The sequence below is a fragment of the Periplaneta americana genome, chromosome 14 (genome assembly GCF_040183065.1).
Source record: "Periplaneta americana isolate PAMFEO1 chromosome 14, P.americana_PAMFEO1_priV1, whole genome shotgun sequence".
Taxonomy (NCBI): Eukaryota; Metazoa; Arthropoda; class Insecta; order Blattodea; family Blattidae; genus Periplaneta; species Periplaneta americana.
This window is the reverse complement of record NC_091130.1, coordinates 17,921,823-17,945,140: the sequence shown is the minus strand read 5'-3', so window position 1 is coordinate 17,945,140 and position 23,318 is coordinate 17,921,823. Positions and strand designations below refer to the sequence as shown.

The 23,318-nt window shown below is 35.0% G+C and overlaps 2 protein-coding genes across 2 annotated transcripts; one reads left to right on the top strand and one right to left on the bottom strand.

Annotated features, from left to right (window-relative positions):
* Positions 1–999: 999 nt before the first annotated feature.
* LOC138713181 (thioredoxin, mitochondrial) lies at positions 1,000–13,697 on the top strand. Its single transcript, XM_069845059.1, has 3 exons — positions 1,000–1,367; positions 1,621–1,744; positions 13,164–13,697. The coding sequence occupies exons 1-3, from the start codon at positions 1,165–1,167 to the stop codon at positions 13,281–13,283; spliced, it is 447 nt and encodes a 148-aa protein (XP_069701160.1). The 5' UTR covers positions 1,000–1,164; the 3' UTR covers positions 13,284–13,697.
* Positions 13,698–18,764: 5,067 nt separating this feature from the next.
* LOC138713182 (protein cholesin) lies at positions 18,765–23,263 on the bottom strand. Its single transcript, XM_069845060.1, has 3 exons — positions 22,935–23,263; positions 20,839–21,178; positions 18,765–19,076 (listed from the first exon to the last, which is right to left on the bottom strand). The coding sequence occupies exons 2-3, from the start codon at positions 21,169–21,171 to the stop codon at positions 18,840–18,842; spliced, it is 570 nt and encodes a 189-aa protein (XP_069701161.1). The 5' UTR covers positions 21,172–21,178; positions 22,935–23,263; the 3' UTR covers positions 18,765–18,839.
* Between the last annotated feature and the right edge of the window lie 55 nt (positions 23,264–23,318).

The window sequence follows — 23,318 nt, the reverse complement described above, 5'->3', positions numbered from 1 at the left end:
TTCATTGGCTGGGTTCTACGTTGCAGAAAGGGTTTCTTTTGTTTTGCTCCTCCATTAAAGAAAAAGAAAAATAAACGGACAGAGGAACAGAAAAGCAAAGGATTAAGTTTATGTTTTTTTTTTCAAAACTATATTAGAATTACTGCATACAATTTAGTTTTAATGTGGGATGCAATATTACAATATTACAGCTGAGTGATGTTATGTGATTTTCTGAGAATGGAGCAGCTTTAGGTAGACTTTGTTTTATTGTGATCTGCCACAAAACATTTGAACGAATATGGTACAGTAGGCTACTATAAATGTATAAAAAGAGAATAGTAAATCTGCTAATTTTACTGCTTATATTAGAAACATTTCTCGAATTAATATACGGTAAATTCAATTAATCATTTGATCCTAAAAAACATACTGTAGGCCTACATTGGAATAAAATAATTTGTTGTCCCACATGAAAAAAATTGCGTTTATAAAAGCAGTTTTGAATATATTTCAATTTCTATGGATTCATTAAAAATAAAAACGAATTAGATTTATCATACCGTGGGATCAACTTTTGTATTTCTGTGTCGTAGAAGTCTGCCACTTGGTATCGGAATCATTGTGTGATAGCTATCTGCACCTCTCTATTGAGAGCATAGTATGACAAATGTCTCAATGCTTGTGGAGAATATGTTGAAAAATAGCTCAACAATTGCTGTAACTTATCTGTTTCAATAAATACTTCCATGAAATTGTGTTTTCTTTCTGTAAACGGCACCAGAGAAACTTATTTTCTGGACGCGCCTCATGTATGTTATTTCGTCCTAAGAATCATATGTTTTGTTCATATTGTTTGGACTGTCGAGCTGTTTCTGATTTGGATGAGCAATATATTAATTTGATTATAATGATCATTTCCTTTTACCTTTGATGTCACAACACCCAAATAATAAAATTATGAAAGCACATCACAATTTTTTTATTTGTAAGTTGGTAACGAATTGTAGTTGGAAGTCTAGTTGGCTGTCATGTGTAAGGCTGGTCAAGGTCAGCTCAAATCAAAATTTGTCCTGTCGTCTGTGATCTATATTTGTAACTACTGTATGCAGAATCGTATTTAAAAGTAGTGAGTGCGAAGAAAGAGAGAATTTGTTCAGACAGATTTATTTAGAAGATACAGCGATGCAGTCTTCCGTAATTCTTAAAGGCGTGATGCTGAGAAATGTCGTTAAAGAAACGTGCAAGTCAGCTGTCGCCACAAACTCCGTGCGATGCATTGGTACAAGTGCATTGAGGCATGATTCTTTCAAAATACAAGACCACAAGGATTTTCAAGAAAGAGTGAAGAATAGTAAGGTGCCTGTTATCGTCGACTTTTTTGCTACGTACGTATATAATCTTCAACTTATGTCTGCGCACTAAAATAGTGTAAATAGCGTTATATGACCGCTGGTAAATTTGCTGTATGTTTCTAGGCATAGCCTATTTAATTAATGACAAGTAAATATATACGATGTTTGTGTAACAACATTTTGCGTTTGCGATTGAACTTATTGTAATTTTTAGTTTTATAGGCTTATATATTATACTTTGAGATTGTCTGATACATTTTGTTTTTCTGTGTCATTTCTTATATAGATGGTGCAATCCATGTAGAATGCTGACACCACGTCTTGAATCTGTAATTGCTGAAAAAAAGGGAGAAGTGATTCTGGCAAAAGTGGATATCGATGAGAATACAGATTTGGCATTGGATTATGAGGTACCGATATTGCTTATATTGATGTGTTAATAATTGCATTATGTAATTGTCCATTACCAGTTTTTGCGTAGAAGACTAGATTCACGATTCAGTAAGTTTTAGGATGTGGATTTAACCAGATTTTATTTGAACATAACCTCAAAAATGAAACCGTTAAGTGATCACCATTCTTTTGTACGGTAGCGTGATATGTTCTCGGGTGGGGTGGGAATAAGGGGATATTAAACACTTTCTGACCCTTCGCACAGCCAGAGATTAATTCTCTAATATAGGCTATAGATTTGATTTTTGGTTAATACCGGTACTTTATTAGTAAACTAAATAAGCTACCAGCTTTCGAAAATAAAAATTAAAGTTTTATTTATTCTTTTCATTTCAAACTTTGCAAGGAAACTTCAGCTTCAGTGATAAAACGAATTATAGTATACCATGTACAGGAACAGAAATCGTATGTTTACAAAAACAAACAAATACTAGCCTATTGGTGTAGACAGCTACAGGAAAATGGTACAGGTATCTAGTCGCGAAATGTTAACTAGGTATAGCCACAGTCTACTATATACAGTCGCGAAGCTTGAGGTGGTTTTTTGCAAATCTCGTGGTAAAGCGCTCCAAGCAATAGACTGTCCATGGTCGACTTTGGACTGTATCGTAGTATTTCTATCGCGTGCTAGCTCGTTGCGTATTTCACATTGATGCTTGTGAAATGTTCGTTATTGGTTGTAATGAAAATGTTAATGGCTAAAATATAATAATTGGAATAATAATATGGGACAAGGATGAGACGTTTGTAGTGCTATAAATTGTAGCAACAGTAAGAGAAAGAGGCCAGAGTTAGCTATCCTTTTTCCGATTTCCGAAAGATTCAGAAAGGTTCCTGGGTTTCCACAAGAATGCTGTGCAGAAACAAAACTGTTAATTTTGAAGTTCTTTGTGACTGTTAGAATACATTATATCCTTAAATTTCACAATGAAATGTTTCAGTCTAACCGAAAGGACGTTAGATACCGGTTAAAGTTCTGTCACTTAGGCTGCTAAATTTCCAGAGAAATAAAGGTTAGGTCTACTTTTTTTTTTTCAGAGGATATATTTTTAATTGTAGCTATTAATTTTGTTATTATTTTTGGTTGAACGAGGATTGAGCGTATTCTCTTCCTGCACTTCCAGCCATCTTACATGTCATACCAACATAACTTACGAGGCATTACGAACGTTCCGCGCTAGTTTGCAATATTGCAGCGGGATGGTTACGCGGGTATTTAAAATGTATAAATTCATAGCTATCGATATAACATAACGAATGTTTCGCGCTAGTTTCTAATGTTCGAGCGGGAATTCGTAGTTGTGGAAATGGCTGCAGTAGGTGATCGTATTAATAATAGAAAGCTGAGCATTATTAATAGTGAAAATGAAGCGCAACAGTGGTGCCGGGAGAAAGGTCTGCTTCCCGCAAATATGGAGTGTCCACTTTGTGGGGAGTTTTCGTACTCCCAAACAATAAGGGAGTGCGATGAGACGAATGTACCAGATGTAGCGGAGTCAACGATCACGGATTGGTTTTCATACTTGAGGGAAGTGTGTAGAGGTAAGAAAATGAACTGTTATGGCAGATTGGGTTAATTTAGGATTTTACTGACAGGTTAGGTTAGTTTAGGATTTTACTGACAGGTTAGCTTAGGATAGATAACGATGAAAGAGTAATGGAACGTATCGTATGATGACGCAGAATATCTGCATGGAAATATCATATGTACTTCGGTACATTGAAATAATATTAGGATAGATAAGGTTAGTGTAGGATTTTATTGACAGGTTAGGTTAGCTTAGGTTTTTATGGTGCGTTACGTAATTATTTGTGACAGGTTAGGTTAGTTTAGGATTTTAGTGATAGGTTAGGTTAGTTTAGGATTTTAGTGACAGGTTAGGTTAGTTTAGGATTTTAGTGATAGGTTAGGTTAGTTTAGGATTTTAGTGACAGGTTAGGTTAGTTTAGGATTTAAGTGACATATTAGGTTAGTTTAGACTTTTATAATGCATTGCATAATTATCTGTGACAGGTTAGGTTAGTTTAGGGTTTTGGTTAGGTTAGGTTAGTTTAGGGTTTTGGTTAGGTTAGGTTAGGTTAGATAAGGTTAGTGTAGGATTTTAGTGACAGGTTACGTTATCTTAGGTTTTTATGATGCGTTACGTATTAGGTTAGTTTAGGATTTAGTGACAGGTAGGGTAGTTTAGGATTTTAGTGACAGGTTAGGTTAGTTTAGGATTTTAGTGACAGGTTAGGTTAGTTTAGACTTTTATGATACGAAGCATAATTATCTGTGACAGGTTAGGTTAGTTTAGGGTTTAGGTTAGGTTAGGTTAGGTTAGGTTAGTTTTGGATTTTGGTTAGGTTAGGTTAGGTTGGGTTAGAATTTTGGTTAGGTTAGTTTAGGGCTTTGGTTAGGTTAGGTTAGGTTAGGTTAGTTTAGGGTTTTAGGTTAGGTTAGGTTAGTTTAGGGTTTTGATTAGGTTAGGTTAGGTTAGTTTAGGATTTTGGTTAGGTTAGGTTAGTTTAGGGTTTTGGTTAGGATAGGTTAGGTGAGGTTATGTTAGGGTTTTCTTTAGGTTAGGTTAGTTTAGATTAGGTTACGATTTTGGTTAGGTTAGGTTAGTTTAGGGTTTTGGTTAGGTTAGGTTAGTTTAGGATTTTGGTTAGGTTAGTTTAGGGTTTTAGTTAGGTTTATGTTAGGTTAGGTTAGAAATTTGGTTAGGTTAGGTTAGTTTAGGATTTTGGTTGGGTTAGGTTAGTTTAGGGTTTAGGATAGGTTAGGTGAGGTTGGTTAGGGTTTTCTTTAGATTAGGTTAGGTTGCGATTTTGGTTAGGTTAGGTTAGTTTAGGGTTTTGGTTAGGTTAGGTTAGTTTAGGGTTTTGGTTAGGTTAGTTTAGGGTTTTAGTTAGGTTTGTTTATGTTAGGTTAGGTTAGAAATTTGGTTAGGTTAAGTTAGTTTAGGGTTTTGGTTAGGTTAGGTTTGTTTAGGGTTTAGATTAAGTTAGGTTATTTTAGGTTTTTGTTATGTGTTAGATAGTTTTAGCTTTTTTATGCTTTGTGTAGGCAAATCTGTGGCAGGTTAGGTTGGGTTTGTTTAGGATTTTGTTGAGAAGTTGGGTTAGGTTAGTTTAGGCTTTTGTTATGCTTTGCATATACGAAACTGTGCAATGTTGGGTTAGGATAGTTTAGGTTTTATTGACAGGTTAGGTTAGTTTTGGAGTTTAGTGAAATAGGTTAGGTTAGTTTAGACTTTTATGATGCGTTAGGTTAGGTTAGTTTAGGTTTTTGTAGGCTTTTATTTGCTATAAGTGTTATTTTCTTTCAGACAATGTGGATCGCCGTTAGAAGAACGAACCTAGAATTGGAGGGCCGAATCATATAGTAGAAATTGATGAATGCAAGATTGGACGTAGGAAATTTTAGGCTGGTGGTCGTATTGTGGAGGGTTCTCGGGTTTTGGGCATGATAGATCGTGAGACGAAGGAAGTGCGATTGGAGATTTGTCCGAATAATAAGAGGGACAAAGATACTTTTCTTGGTGTTATTCGGAAACATGTCGCCGCTCAAACCACAATAATGACGGACTGCTGGAAGGGATATGAAGGCCTGGATGTTAACAATTTCCGTCATTTGACTGTGAATCAGAGCCTCAACTTTATTGATCCGGAAAGCGGTGCATGCACGAATTTGATCGAAAACGCAAGCGATTGAGTGTGGCTGTCGTGAAGTAGTGATTTTTTGTTTTTTACGTTGGCAGTTGAAGGACGTCATTGTGTATCATAATGGCGGGCTTCGAAAGAAAGTTCAGTTGTGAAATTTATGTGTTTATTGTAGTAATATATGCTCCAGCGGAGTGTTTTTCAGTGCGTATTGAATTAATAACAGTTCAGCGTTCTTCACATTACATCGTATCGTGTGTTTCATGTGACTAAAATCGTTTCACTGACTAGAAAACAGAACGTTTGCACTCACATTACGTTGGACGTTTCATTTCACAGGTAATTTGCCACATATCTCTACAGTTATTTTACTTGTAACAATTACCAATAGAATGCTTAAGTTTTAAAATGCATCTCCACAAAAAATTCCATCAAATTCGCTTTATAATTCGAACATTTTGTATTGCAAAATCGTCGGAATCCGCTCAATCCTCGTTTCACCTTATTTTTATGTGTTATTTTACTAAAGACGTAGAAAAATTAAGTTTGTTTTAATGAAATTTATTGATCACGTTTTATTTGCAATTCTGGTGGGATTATTATTGCTTAGGCCTACTTTTTTTGCCAAAGGATATGTTTTTAATTATAGCTGTTAATTTTGTTGTTATTTTTATTTGTTGCTTTACTACAGACGTAGAAAAAGTCTGTTACAACAAAATTTATTGATCACGTTTTATTTCCAATTCTGGTGTGATTATTATTGCTTAACCTCATCCCACTTTGTTAACTAGGTAAGCCTACACTAAAAGTACCAGTACACGTAAGTTACTCCATTAATTCATATTTCCATTATTATTGTTGTAAAGGGAAACGCAAATTAATATTTATTGGTTTCATAGTTAATTATCGCTATAATCTTGAATGAGTGAAGCTATTATAGTAAATTTCAGCTCGTTTTGCACAAACATAAATTATATTAACTTATTTCTTGCAGTTATCTTCGAGTTTATGGTGGAATTTAATATATTCATTAAAATAATAAATTAACTTTATGCATTTAATATTTCAATAATGGAAGGAAGGTGTTAATTTTTCCAAAAGAACACGACAACGAAAGTGTAACATATTTTGTCGTCTGCTAGGAGAGAGATCTGCGATGATGAGGTGATAGTAGCGATCCTAGTGGTGGGCAACTTCCCATGTTTGCATTTTTACTACATATTGAGCTTCGCGACTGTATATAGTAGACTGTGGTATAGCTACACTCCAAAGCATCGGCCATTTTAAGGGCTAAACTGTGAGATCAACAAATCTGATGTGGTAGAAACATTACAATAACACTGCTTTGTTACGCCGCGGGGTTTTCGTTTGCCATGTTGCCCATGCAGCCAGTGTGTTTCCCGCCTGCTTCTACTAACGAACACCGCCAAGAATGGATGTGGTTCATTTGTTTTTTCACGAAAGCTTCACCAGCTGGTGTAATCAGTGAATAGGGATTATAAAGAATGGACACTTCGCGTCGGTACCTTTGATGTAGCCGGACTGATTTCAATAACCTTCAAGCCAGCTAAAGCGTGAGATTCTGCTTTCTCCCTAGAGTTGGCGCTGACATCACACCAGCTAGCAGTCGACACAGCGGAAATATAACACATAATTAATACATCTAGGTACATTATGTACTCAAATAAAATAAATTGGATCCATAAAATAATAAATCCGTCATTAACTGTAATGTCTAGACTCTAGAGTTCCTTTATAATGAGAGTTGAGACGTTGACCCCAACAATGATATCGTCGTGTGAATGCAAAAACTAGGTAACTTGATTTTTCATATTTTGTGACATTGCCTCTTTACTTATTTATTGCACTAAGGAATATGCTCGTTTTCATTCACCTATTTGTTATATTGGAAGATAGATGTCTCTGATATCGTTCGATCAGTTACCAAGTTCTTGCATTACATTTTGTACGATTTTTGCTATGCTATAAAAGAGGTAACTAAAAAACGCAAATTTCGAGTTAGGCCTACCTAGTTCTTGCATTCACACGACGATATGATTTGATAGCGCTGAAAATGGAAAAACAAAACTCTTACGAGAAGTAAAAACCATATACCTATAGGCCTATTATATTATATACAAATATTAAACGAATTCGATACTTAATTTTATAATGTATTATATTATTTTATAATATAATTTATTATATCTGAAATATAAAATATTATAATTACAACTAGTTTGTCACTGAGAAATAAGGAAAAGCTGTTAACTTGAATTTATTTGAAGCAAAGCGTTACTGGATTATGCAATAAGGTAGGCGATGTTTGGATCCTGTGTCTCAATTCTATTCTCAATTATTATCTTAGCGTGTGCTCGATTACACTAACCTCTAGCGCTTGAAAGTGGAACTAAACGCTGCGCACAGAGAAACAAAACACAGGAAAATTCGTTGTGTCCATTCTTTATAATCCCTATTCGCTGGCTTCACGAGAACTTACTATCATACCCGAAACAAGAAATCCTGTTCCAGCAGTAGAATACATATTCTAGCTCCTGAATTCTGTTCTGATCGATTCAACATGCTGCTCTCTGTTATCTTCCATTTAAATACATTATGAAGAGAAATTCTGTTCGATTCGATTTTGCTAAGTGGGAGCAGGCCTTTAAGCTTCTCGTTTCCAGAGTTACGAGTTGTTTAGTTAAGTTGGATCTTGGTTCTCCAATAAGGAATTTGGCCTGTTTCATGGCTGGTGCAGATCTCCAGGCTCTAGTAGACCTGTCATCAGATAGTCCCTTAGATACCAAAACAACGTTCTGAGCCTTAGCATTGGATGCAGTATTGCCTCACTTAGAATACAGAGTGAAATGGCTAATGGAATGATGAAGCAGAAATGTGTTGTTGTTTTCTAATGCCAGGCATTTGACAATAAAGTCATTCGAAATCTTGCACTCCAATATTTTTCAAAGATATTAACATGGTCAACCACTGAGGTACAGATTTTGAGGTGTTCCAAATCCATTTCTGAAGCAGAAATGTAAAAGTCCACCTAGGGTTGCCAACCCTTCGGTATTTGCCCCTCATTTTTAACAGACTCCTGGCTCCCATATTATTGTTCTCTTCGAGAATTTTTCTCCCTTATTTTTGCATAATATAAACATTTTTATTCTAGATGTTAAAGACAGGCATTAAAATATGCAGCCTCTTTAGAAGGTAATGCTTGCCAGAAATGGATTTTAGTGCTCACCCGTTTAAAGTCAAACCATGTTAATGTTATAAATTTGAAAAAACTGGCTAGTTTTATTCTAAGCATAACAAACAGTAATGCTCATACAAAGAGGGTGTTTCATCTCATGAACAGTAATTGGTCAGATCTTTAAAACAGGAGCACGACACATCTAATCAAATCAGAGGTGCAAACTGTAGTCTGTTTTAAAATACTTTTATGCTCGACCATGCCGAAATGTAGTAATTATACACCTGGTAGCAGTCCTTTAATGTATGTCATTAAAGTACACCTATTCATTAAAGTTCAGGTTTTCGATTATTCTCGGATATGCAATCGAAAGACAACTATCGAAATGTCACGGAGGCTGGAAATCCAATACTGTCGCAGAAGGTTATGTGCTGTTACTGTAATAATTAGCGTTAATTGTAACTAATATTCAAATAAATTCAATTTGTCATATCGTTTTTCAATGTCGAATTCAATTTCAAGGTTATATCAAGACTAATGTTTATCTTACTCTCTAGATTATATCAAGGTTGTCGACATTCGTTTCCCGGAAAAAAATCAATACTTTCGCGTCTGCGCACATCTCACAATACATGAGGTAGGCTATTGCACTCACTCACATAACAATAACATGAATATTTATAAATAATTTTAAGTTAGAAATATGGTCGAGCATAAAAAGTCGTATGAAAATTATGAAACTCGCGCTCGTTTCATAAACATCCTCGCGTCTTAATTACTACCATTATAGGCTCGTTGCATAATGTACTATTAATTTAAGCCTAACTGCTGAAGTGTAGAACAAAGTTACTTTTTAGTAACTAAACGGAATATTTTTGTCAATTTTCTATGTGAAATGTTGTCAGTTCCTTAGTCGTTCGTATTTTCTTCAAAAAAAGTTGGCAACCCTAGGTCCACCATAACTGTGAATTGTAAAGTTGGCTGACATATAAATATCAATGTGATAAATAATGGAATGATAACTGATAGTCTGTTAAATATAATTTTAGCAGTGGTCTATTGTATAGTTGTTCACTAATTTCACAGATTCATTATCTAATGATAGAATAACTAATTTACTGCTCTGTTTTCTTGCAACCCAGCATAAGTGAGAGTGTAAGAGACGGGTAAAATTTCACAAGATGTCAGTCTCTACTGATTGTACCTAATATAATATGTTGGTTGACTGCTAGATGGCATGAATCTTTTTTTAATGGATTATTTTACGACGATTTATAATTACGTACTATGGCTATCTAGCATCTGAATGTGATAATGTCAGCGAAATGAGTCCCATATCCAGCACTGAAAATTACCGAGCATTGACTCTTAATGGGTTGAAGGAAAACCGGGCAACCAAGCAACTTGTCCCAACCTCGATTTGAACCCAGGCCCACTTGTTTCATGGTCAGGCATGCTAACTGTTACACCACAGCAGTGAAAGGCAGTGGATGTTAGCAGACTGGGCAATAAATGACAGCAATGTATCAACAACAATGAACCACTCCAAACAGCAAAGTGTCTGTCATGAAATGACCTCTAAGTTAGGCCCGTAACACACTTGAAGAGTTTTCGCTAGCGAGAAATGTGTTGCGAGAAAGAGGTGAAGAGCCTTCCTCCACACACTTGGCGAGTTCTCGCTATCACAGATCACACCTCGCTATAATCATCTATGCACTGCCTTCATGCGGAAAGCATTTTTCTGATTATAGTAATGACTCGTTGGGGGAAATATTATAGGTTATGTATTTACGTATATTGTCATACTTAAATATATAACCTGTAAGTATATTGTGGTACTTAAATATATAACCTGTAAGTATATTGTCGTACTTTACAAATTATGTACGAACGCTATGTTGAATCTGAGTATTCAGATGATGAGGAAATGGAGTTACATGAACATATTTTGTTAATGAAAAGAAAAAGTAGGCCTAAAATTAAAGCCAAAAATACCTGAAAATCACATTGTATCTTACGAAAATAAGGGCGAGTTTTGGACACTGGTTTCGATTTGAACGATGATACATTTAGGCATTATTTCAAGTTGAATGGACCACAGTTTTTTGCCATTCATTATATGATAGAGGATTCTTTGCTATGTTCTGATTAAAATTGTGTAAACTGTTAAGACATATAGATACATTATTTCAAATGTTTAATTAATACTATTAAATCTCATCAAAATAAAATTAGCCTTATTTATTTTCAGATAATCTGATATTTGTCTCCAGATTTCTTCTTTAAGTTTCGTGTTTTTATAGTTTTCATCCCGCGTATCCTATAAATAGGCCTATGGGTGAAGGATCATTCACAATGAAAATTAAACATAACGTAAACTTTAACTTAACGTTACAGTAAAACAAAGAAGTCATACCATCATTCACGATGGGAACATAAACATAACAGCAAATATATTGGGTAACCATGAAAACATAACAACGACGTCATTTCCTCATATTCTGTCGTATACTTCAGCGCTCCACGATTGTGTTCTGTTTGCAATTCACGTAAGCATAAGCATGAAAGTTTGGAGTTTGCAAACTTTTATGTTAACGTCTCATGGTAATGTTTATGTCAATGCTTATGTGAATCATTGTAAATGATCCCATTTGGTAGCCTGGGCGCAAACTTCTGTGTTTATGTTACGGTTATGTTTAATTTTCATTGTGAATGTGCCTTGACATCGTACAAGTTCGATAAGTTTCTGACTGCAATTATCAGCCATCTTTCCTCATTTTCAAATAAAAACACAATTCATCGCCACCTGTGATATCTTTTTCTACATTCAGTCGTCATAAAGGGTATAAATCACAGTCTATTATATACAGTCGCGAAGCTCAATATGTAGTAAAAATGCAAACATGGGTAGTTGCCCACCACTAGGATCGCTACTATCGTCTCATCATCGCAGATCTCTCTCCTAGCAGCCAACAAAATATGTTATACTTTCGTTGTGTTCTTTTAGAAAAATTAACACCTTCCTTCCATTATTGAAATATTAAATGCATAAAGTTAATTTATTATTTTAATGAAGTATATTAAATTCCACCATAAACTCGAAGATACCTGAAAGAAATAAGTTAATATAATTTTTGTTTGTGCAAAACGAACTGAAATTTACTATAATAGCGTCACTCATTCAAGATTATAGCGATAATTAACTATGAAACCGATAAATATTAATTTGCATTTCTCTTTACAACAATAATAATGGAAATATGAATTAATGGATTAACTTAAGTGTACCGGTACTTGTAGTGTAGGCTTACCTAGTTAACAAAGTGGGATGAGGTTAAGCAATAATAATCACACCAGAATTGGAAATAAAACGTGATCAATAAATTTTATTGTAACAGACTTTTTCTACGTCTGTAGTAAAGCAACAAATAAAAATAACAACAAAATTAACAGCTATAATTAAAAACATATCCTTTGAAGAAAAAAGTAGGCCTAAGCAATAATAATCCCACCAGAATTGCAAATAAAACGTGATCAATAAATTTCATTAAAACAAACTTAATTTTTCTACGTCTTTAGTAAAATAACACATAAAAATAATAACAAAATTAATAGCTACAATTAAAAATATATCCTCTGAAAAAAAAGTAGACCTAACCTTTATTTCTCTGGAAATTTAGCAGCCTAAGTGACAGAACTTTAACCGGTATCTAATGTCCTTTCGGTTAGACTGAAACATTTCATTGTGAAATTTAAGGATATAATGTATTCTAACAGTCACAAAGAACTTCAAATTAACAGTTTTGTTTCTGCACGGCATTCTTGTGGAAACCCAGGAACCTTTCTGAATCTTTCGGAAATCGGAAAAAGGATAACTCTGGCCTCTTTCTCTTACTGTTGCTACAATTTATAGCACTACAAAGTCTCCTCCTTGTCCCATATTATTATTCCAATTATTATATTTTAGCCATTAACATTTTCATTATAACCAATAACGAACATTTCACAAGCATCAATGTGAAATCGCAACGAGCTAGCACTCGATAGAAATACGACACAGTTCAAAGTCGACCATGGACAGTCTATTGTTTCTAGTTGCTAACCGCTTGGAGCGCTTTATCACGAGATTTGCAAAAAAAACACCTCAAGCTTCGCGACTGTATATAGTAGACTGTGGTGTAAATGTCAAACATCTTTGATAAATGTGTCAAGAAAATTCGATGAACTACTGATTCCAGCGAGAAACTCGCGCGAGGTTTTTGCCTCGAACGAGAATCTCTTCCAGTGTGTGGACGTCCATTTGAATCCAAGTTATCAATTTTTTAATTTTCTCGCAACACATTTCTCGCTGGCGAAAACTCTGCAAGTGTGTTACGGGCCTGAAAGTGACTGTAAATAAGGCCTAAGAATTAAAAATTGAGATTCTTTGAAAGTAGCCTATAATTATTTAATTTTTCGGATCATATTTTGCCTTACCTGGCAAAAGTACTTAGTTAATGGTAGCGATATTTCTAACATCTCTAATTTTTTTCCAGGTTGGGTCTGTCCCCGTTCTCATTGCCATTAAAAATGGAAAAGTTGAAGAACGGTTGGTTGGACTGCAGGATACTGATAAGCTGAGGAAGTTTGTAGAGAAGGTAGTTGCAGGAAATTGAGTTATTTACTTGCATTACAACCAAACAATGGTAGAAGCTGAATAATATATGTATAAATACACTTTTTCTGGTATGGTTGTACAAATTTCATTAAGTAGATAGATAATGTTCTTAGAATTCTGTTGCAGGTATTGATTGGAGGGTAATGGCATATAACCAAAAGTATTTCAGTTTTAAACCTGTAATTAAATATTTAGAAACACATTTACAAATATACAGCATATTGAATCTTATGTAGTTTGAATAAACTGCGTGTGTAAAGACTGAAATATTGTAATTATTATTTCATGATTTAAGCTATGAGAGCCAAACTTGATCCGACTAAAGGTTAAACATTGTACTCTTATGTATATAGCTCACTGTAATAATGTACCAAATAATAAAATATAACTCAAAATAATGGCAGATATTAAATGTGTATGTTTCCTGCTAATAGGCCCTGATGTCTAGAATCCAGATAATCTTTTGTGCTGTTTTTTTGCACTTTGTGCAATCGCATGTGCTTCTGTCACATGGGATTCTACATGCCAATAGTTTTAAGTTGATTATGTAAGGTACTTATCTACTGTTGGGAGAAAAATTTTCAGTCTTTATCCAAAATTTAAAAACTTTTTTCCCTGATTACTCGAGACATAATTAAGGATTTTCACACAAAATAAATCTCTCAAATATTTTTGGGAGGGAAGGGGGGAAAATTTTAAAAGTAAAAACTGAAATTTGTTTTAGTCCTTGGCCCAGAGTTTTTATGTTAGAACAAAATTTCTTTCACTGTCTTACTCCTAAAAGAAAACAGAATAAGTTGTAAAAACAGTTTTTCCCTATCCTATCCCATTAAGGAAAAATGTCATTTTATTTTTTTTAAAATTCAGACATAAAAATAAAAAATTAAGATCTTGGAGTTTTAAATTAAGTTTCTTAAGCAGTAGGACACTGTTTATAGTTTGGCACTTACTTACTTACTTACTTGTTGGCTTTTAAGGAACCCGGAGGTTCATTGCCACCCTCACATAAGCCTGCCATTGACCCCTATCCTGAGCAAGATTAATCCAGTCTCTATCATCATATCCCACCTCCCTCAAATCCATTTTAATATTATCTTCCCATCTACGTCTCGGCCTCCCCAAAGGTCTTTTTCCCGCCGGCCTCCCAACTAACACACTATATGCATTTCTGGATTCGCCCATACGTGCTACATGCCCTGCCCATCTCAAGCGTCTGGATTTAATGTTCCTAATTATGTCAGGTGAAGAATACAATGCGTGCAGCTCTGCGTTGTGTAACTTTCTCCATTCTCCTGTAACTTCATCCCTCTTAGCCCCCAATATTTTCCTAAGAACCTTATTCTCAAACACCCTTAATCTCTGTTCCTCTCTCAAAGTGAGAGTCCAAGCTTCACAACCATATAGAAGAACCGGTAATATAACTGTTTTATAAATTGTAACTTTCTGATTTTTTGACAGCAGATTAGATGACAAAAGCTTCTCAACCGAATAATAACACGCATTTCCCATATTTATTCTGTGTTTAATTTCCTCCTGAGTGTCATTTATAGTTTGGCATTTAGCTATGCTAATAGCTTCATCTTGGTGCAAGAATGATGGAAATATCTCAATATTATAAGTGCACTTTGTGTTGACATTAGTGTTGTAAAATGACGTAAAACTGAACATGGAGAAAAATAATCTATATTTGTTTCTTTGAAAGATGGGACATGACAGGAGCGTTGCGATCGGAAAAACAACTGAATGTCACATAATGTGGAAGGTCTGTTGCTATGGTAACGACGGTTGAGTTGCCAAACTTACCGTTCCCATGTGGCGAGTGCTTAATAGCTCTCTTGGTGACATCTATTGTGCACAATGTTAGCATTGGTACTTTTCGCCTTTGATTCTCTGTCGATTTTTGTATTGTTTTCTTACCTTCGTGTCAATTGTCAATGAATGTTTTAACATCAGCCATCTTAGCGTCAATTGCTAGCTTCCATCAGCTGACAGCGTTGTAGTCCATATTGGCAACATAGCACTGTAGTTCCAAGCTCGGCAGCTTAACTGTCATGTCCCATCTTTCAACAAAACAAGTATACATGCTGAGAGTATGAAAAATTGTAACCAAACACATAGCTTCCTGATTGTATGAAAAATAATAGTCAAACTCTACCGCCAAATTCGAATTATTACACGGAAAATATATAAAATTGACAGAATGTGACGGATTGACACTTGGAGAACTGGACTTCCGGTTTAAAGAAAGGGTGCTTCCGGTCAATAAAATCTCAATTAATTAATTAATTAATTAATTAATTAATCAAACATCATACAGACAAAACTGATATATTTTTGAAAAGGAGAAAGTTCAATCTTTCAGATGACATAAAAATAAAGGTCAAATTTTTAAAGGAAAATTAAAAATTGAGGGTAGATAAATAGCTTAATGATCAACTACCAAGTTATTTAGCATTGGTGGAATTTGTAATGGCGACATGGTATTTGGCAAGATGAGGCTGAGGATTTGCCATATGATTGATATTTGACTTAAAATCGACGAAAACCTCAGAAAAAAAAAACCCATCAGGTAATCAGCCCAGTGGATATCAAACCCACACCTGAGAGCAGCCCTGGATCAGCAGGTGGATGTGTCCCTACTTCCTGATTATGCTGATGGCAATGGTTTGTTTAGGCTGGTTTTGGTTTACTTAGGTTAGTTTTAGTGTAGAAGAGGAATAGTTTGGATTATTTCAATTGCTGATGTTGACTGTTTTTTACCTAACATTTCTGCGTCTTTTTGTGAATAAGGTTTTTTCTTAAAAAATATGTTGTTGTTTTCTAATGCCAGCCGTTTGACAATAAAGTCGTTTGACCTCTTGCACTCCAATATTTTTCAAAGATATTATCATGACTAGCCACTGAAGCACAGATTTTGAGGTGTTCCGAATCCATTTCTTGGTTTGAGTTGCACAATGGGCAGTTAGGGGACTGATATATTCCAATTCTATGCAGGTGTTTGGCCAAACAATCATGGCCTGTTGCCAATCTAAATGCAGCTACAGACGATTTTCGTGGTAAATCGGGAATTAACTGTGGATTTTGATGCAGAGAGTTCCATTTTTTCCTTAGGGATTGAGTTATCAAATTTTGTTTGTTGAAGTCTAAGTATGTAGATTTAATAAATCTCTTCACAGAGTAATACGTAGATTTAGTAACAGGTCTGTAAGTAGCAGTGCTGCCCTTCTTTGCTAAAGCATCCGCATTCTCGTTTCCCACGATTCCACAATGGGATGGTATCCATTGGAATACAATTCTTTTATTGAGTGATATTAATTGAGAGAGCATTTTAGTTATTTCTGCTGTTTGAGATGAAGGTGTGTGTTTAGAGACGATTGATAGAATAGCTGCTTTGGAGTCTGACAATATAACTGCATTCCTAAATTTATTGATGTGGCATAGAAATTCCAGAGACATTCATTTATTGCAATGATTTCACCATCAAAACTTGTTGTTCCATATCCAAGAGATCTATAAAGTGAGAAGAGACAGCATGTAACACCTGCACTGGCACCTTGTTCTCTGGAGATCAAGGATCCGTCGGTGTAAAAAATATAAAATATTATTTTGCTTAGATCTGATGAAGGATGGGTAGAATGGTGAAAAATTCTCTCCGGCAGGAGGGACCTGAACCTGGGTTTTCAGCTCTGTGAGCTGTTGCTTTATCCACTAAGCCAGCATTTCTCAAACTATGGTCCACGGACCACCTGTGGTCCTCGAGTTCTGCCCTTGTGGTCCTTCATAAAAGACAGAAGAAAACATAAAATTAAAATGAATTGCATATCACACTATAGCTGAAAATCTCAGAGTTTGGAAATGGCACTTTTTCTTCCAGTACTAATATTTTATGAAATTTCTTACCTTACCCATCTACCCACTTCCCATTCTACTCTCAGCGATAAAAGAGGAATTTAAAGCACTATGAACTTAGCATTTCCCTGCATATCTGGCGCCGAGCCTCTAACCCAGCCAGGGACCACCCGAATTCATAACAGAGGACCAAAGTACCGAACCTTTTCATGTATTGATGACTTTCTTAATAGTTTTGTTGACACCCAGTCTGCACATTGAAATGGGCACGTAACTGTACGATGTACACCAATAATAGAACGTGCCAAATTGCATCTTTACTTGTTGAAAATCGGGCATGTTTCTCCATTAATCTTTTCATTTGTTTTTCCAGATGACGGTATAAGAAATTTTAGACTCCGTCTATTTTAAAATCCGACAGGTTTACTTTTTACACTTGCGTGTTTCGTCTCTAAGTACAGTTTCAATTTCGCGGGTTTCATACACTCGTTTGAAAGCACTTTGTAACAAACAACGCACCGAGGTTTTGGTTCACTCTCGTTGCCACACCAAGTAAATCCAATTTCAAATAACTCTTGTCATTTTCACGGAAGAATTTTTTCTTTGAATAGCTACCACTAGGACTAGATATTTCTTTAATGACACTATAATCACTGATATTAATGTATTTCTTCACACACAGCTTCTGAACTATTAGCACTGCCTAAATGAAGCGTATCATCATGTTCCTTTGTTTTCAAAGATCCGGATCGAAGCCAGTTTTCCATTATTTATAATGGGCACTATTTAACAGAGACATGGACAGCTACTAGCGTGTACCACATAAGAAGGATTTCAAACAACTGACTGCTAACAGGCAAGCGATGAATCAACAATGCACAGAATTTGTTATAAGTTACTTGTGATTGGCTACAAAAATATAATTAGAAAAGTATTATAATTAATTCCATTTTAAAATATAAGTATATTGATATTAAAATATGCTACAAAAATGATAAATTTGCTTTTGAAGGGAACAAGAGTAAGATGGTCCGCAGAACTGTTCTGTCTTAAAAAAGTGGTCCCCACTTCAAAAAAGTTTGAGAAACGCTGCACTAAGCCACACCGGATTCCAGTTCCAATGCCGGATTGTATCCCCTGTTTAAGTTCTACGTCTCAGTTTTCCCTTTGTTGGCCTACCCTTATGTACTGTGTCACAATGTCCAACACACTATGTACAAAAGTGCACTCATTAGGAGTGACTAAGTGGCTGGGATCTGATGGAATGAGCGCTGTCTTGAATCACTAAGTGATTACTTATGCGTATCATATTACCACAGTCAAGTATATACAGTCACGAAGCTCAATACGTAGTAAATATGCATACATAGATAGTTGCTCACCACTAGGATTGCTAATGTTGCCTCGTTACACACAATGCGAAATAGTACCAGCGCAGTCTATTGTTCCTAGCATCCACACAACTCAAGCTTCGTGACTGTATATACTAGACTGTGATATTACTATGATGTACTGAAATACATTATGTTCTTGCACATTGTTTACTGTCACAAATAGTGAATTGAAAGGGGTACAGAGAAAAATTGGGGAGGGATAGAAGAGGGGGGGGGAGATACATGACTGGCAAGGGAAAAGGAGAAAGAGAATTTTTTGTGGGGGATAACTCACTTTCATTGAGCTATCCAATTTATTGTTAAAAAATACATCATACATCCTCTATAGATTGTAGAATTGATCTTGCTCTTTCGTATATTTCTTCTGTAACATTTCCATCAGGTACTTGAGTAGCTATTTCTTCTTCCTCCAAGCCTTGCTGCGTTAGTTCTGTCCATTTTTCTCTCGTCTTAATGACTTTCATTGCCTTTTCTGTTACTGTCTGCTTTGCTTGACCTCGGATGCTAGAAATGTAGTTAACTAAGACATCGAAATCTGAATCGGGGATCTATAAAAAGAAACAGGTGTAAATTAAATTTTAAGATAAATATGCGCAAGAAAGAGTAGTATATATATATATATATATATATATATATATATATATATATATATATATATATATACACACACACACATATTTTTTTAGAAAATACGAAAAGAGCGAAGAATCTACATGAATTGTAAATAACATGTATGAGAAATTTTTAACAATAAGTTTTTAATCGTAATGTAGAGGGTTTGGAATTGAATGGGTTACATCAGCTGCTTGTCTATGCAGATGACGTGAATATGTTAGGAGAAAATCCACAAACGATTAGGGAAAATACGGGAATTTTACTTGAAGCAGGTAAAGAGATAGGTTTGGAAGTAAATCCCGAAAAGACAAAGTATATGATTATGTCTCGTGACGGGAATATTGTACAAAATGGAAATATAAAAATTGGAAATTTATCTTTTGAAGAGGTGGAAAAATTCAAATACCTGGGAGCAACAGTAACAAATAAAAATGATACTCGGAAGGAAATTAAACACAGAATAAATATGGGAAATGCGTGTTATTATTTGGTTGAGAAGCTTTTATCATCCAGTCTGCTGTCAAAAAATCTGAAAGTTAGAATTTATAAAACAGTTATATTACCGGTTGTTCTTTATGGTTGTGAAACTTGGACTCACACTTTGAGAGAGGAACATAGGTTAAGGGTGTTTGAGAATAAGGTGCTTGGGAAAATATTTGGGGCTAAGAGGGGTGAAGTTACAAGAGAATGGAGAAAGTTACACAACGCAGAACTGCACGCATTGTATTCTTCACCTTACATAATTAGGAACATTAAATCCATACGTTTGAGATGGGCAGGGCATGCAGCACGTATGGGCAAATCCAGAAATGCATATAGAGTGTTAGTTGGGAGGCCGGAGGGAAGAATACCTTTAGGGAGGCCGAGAGGGAGGTGGGATGTGATGATAGAAAATGGATTAATCTTGCTCAAGATAGGGACCAATGGCGGGCTTATGTGAGGACGGCAATGAACCTCCGGGTTCCTTAAAAGCCAGTAAGTAAGTAATGTAAACTGTGGCATAATTGTTCAAGAGTAAATATTAATTTTTATATACTGAGTATAAAAAGTATGTAACTGTATAATAATTTTAGTTTTAGCTATAAAATTTTATATATATAAAATGTTATTGGAAATGAATAATGTAATATTATGCCACCAACATTTATTGAATGATCGCTAGTAAAATATGAACAGAAAAATAAACAATGAAAAAAAGATCAAATGGAATGAGTACCATTAGGAAACAAGTGATATAACCCTTACTTCTAATAGTTATGGAACACTTTTAGAATTAGTTGATGCACCAAGAGACGTGATTTCGAAGGTGACTGATGGAGGAGGGGGTAATTAATTGCCAAATTATACTGAAGCTCGGCTGAAAGCCTAACCTTCAGTCTTAGTCGGTAATTTATGCATATTAGATGGTACTGGAATGTGGTATTGGTTCATGGCACTGAAGACGGTTAGCAGAATATTATTGACTGTTCACTAGTACTAAAGTCTAATCTTATTATCTTCAGGAAACGCGTAATAAATGATAAGATTAGGTATGTACTAGAGCACGGCCTTCGGCTACCCAATCATTTACAAGAATAGGAGTGGTAAGCACAATAAGCCTCAGGCTGCAGTATAAGCCTTCGAATCCCTCCTCTACACAAAGAGGAAAAAAAAAAGTACGTACTTATGTTGAATAAATGTTTGTTTTAAAAATACCTTTTCTGCTTCGAACATATTTTGCAATAACCATATTTGCCTCAATTTCTCAAACTTCCAGTTTTGCCGATCTTCATGCCATTTTTTCAGGTAACTAAGACATTTGTCTTTATTTCCATCTTCATTCTTTACTGCTGTTGGTATATTTTTAGCCTTTTTCCCCTTATTACGTTTCTTTTTCGGTTTTGGTTTTTGTTCAGGATCTGTGCTACTTGTTTCATTTTGCAATAACTTCTCTTTCTTTCTTTTCTTTTTTACTTGGTTGTCTTCCGATGGTCTCTGTTCAGTGTCCTCTACTATCCAGGTACTCTTATTTCCTTTCTCCTTCTTCATGTCCGATCTGTAAGTAAGCAAAGACGCATATTTATAGCAACACTTTCTTGGACGTAAAGTTTCATATTGGTTCTGACTGTTAAACTGTAAAACATTTTTGGCGATATCTATATATTCCTATAAGGACAGTTACTTTTATAATATTCACATTTGTTTTACTGTGAAAAGTTGTGCTGAGAACTATACATTCTAGTGGCAGTCCGTCAGGGGAAGCAAAGGAAGCACTGCTGGCGTAACTAAAATCAAAATAATAAAAATGTATATTTAGGTCTATTTATTTTCCTCTAGACTGTTTATCTAATCAGAATTCACTTTTAAAAGTTTCACGTGTGTTCTCGGTGATTTGCGTATAAAACACTGCAAACTTAAAAAAAAAAAAAAAGAGGCTAGCTGGGATTTCTATCTCTTTCTAACCTTGTCATTTACTATACGTCTTTAAATGGGCATGATGGGTCAGAGCGAGAAGCAGAAGCTACTGGCACAGTTTAGTATATACAGTCACGAAGCTTGAGTCGTGAGGCTGCTAGGAACAATACTGTGCAGGTACTATTTCGCATTGTCTGTAATGAGACGATAGTAGCGATCCTAGTGGTTAGCAACAATCTATGGATGCATATTTACTACGTATTGAGCTTCGTGACTGTATATACTAGACTGTGCTACTGGGTGCTCTCTGTCTAGAACATCTGTCTTCTACTTTATGTGACACTCAGAGGGTTAGGGATGGGAAAGGATAGAAAATGCTGGTATAGAAGCTAGCAGGTGTGCTTTCTTTTTCTAAAGCTCTTCCTCTTTGTCTTCCTTCTCATATGCATTCTCACTCACATCCTTTACTGCAGAAAATTTTCAAAATGTTGTTTATTCAGAAACTAAAGAATGTTGGAGTACCTTCCAAAGGAATAATCTAAAAACACTGTGAGATATTTGATAATGTGGAACAGTGGCATAAGCAGAATTTTTGTCAAGGGAGTGGGTCATTATTTAAAATGGTTTACAATATACATTATCGGAATTTTAAATTTTGTTACTATATATTTATTAATATTATACTATGTTCTGATAGAACATCTCATTAATATCCTTATAAAATCTTTCAAGCGTAATTTCTCACAGCTATCCAATTTTCAACAAAAAAAGCAAATTAAATTTCATATTGTGTCAGCTTCATTTTATTACAAGATCGGTATTAGGCAGCAGGTCTCTCTATAATAAAGGTAGCTTTGTTATAATTCAAACGTGCCGCAGCACCAAGCACAGGGATTATATTGAAGGAAGGGTAGGAGAACTATGCCTTTTGTTGATGTAGATTTTGTTACTCTAGCATAAGCCTCTAATGTGGACAGTCACTTTGACATGAGGTTTTAAGATTGAGGATTTACAGGTTTTACCCCTACTGTTGTTTGATAAATAATAAACATATAAAAATAATGTTCCTCAACAAGAATTTTCGAAATTGCAGTCATCTTGACATGAGATTTTAAGATTGAGGGTTTGCAGGTTTTACCCCTACTATCTTGAAATAAAAGTTACAATGCATGTTAATGTAGCTTATTATTAAACCCTTTCCGTGATATCCTAATTAAGGGCTTAGAAAATGAAATTCACTACTGTAGCTTACAAATAACTTAACGTCTCTATACTCCACTTTCCTTATTGATAGCATCTATAAAATCAGAATTGCATACAATATACACAATAATACATATTTTATAGCTTATGGTGTGTGCATTCATTGTAAAATTATAAAATTTACAAGTACATACACAAACTTCAATAAATGCTACTGAAGTTCTCTCTTCTGGGTAGCACGTGGTCGACACTTGTTTATCGTTGTCAAGTTTACGCAAATCACAACAGTAAATAATAAATCTAACCTCACACTGGAGTCAAATGTGACATTCTGTAATATCAGTGCATGATATGAATTGTCAGACCTATTTTATTATCTGTATAAATGGTATTTACACAAATTACTAGTAATTAATTAATCTCATTTCACGTGGATCTCGGTCCCTTTATATTATTATATTTTCTATAAAGCTCTCAGCTTGAGAACCACTGACCACCACCTTTTATCATGCCTGCCACTACTCAAACAGCATATTTCCCTAAGTTCGTTCAAGTTGCCATTTTTTTTTTTCATTAAT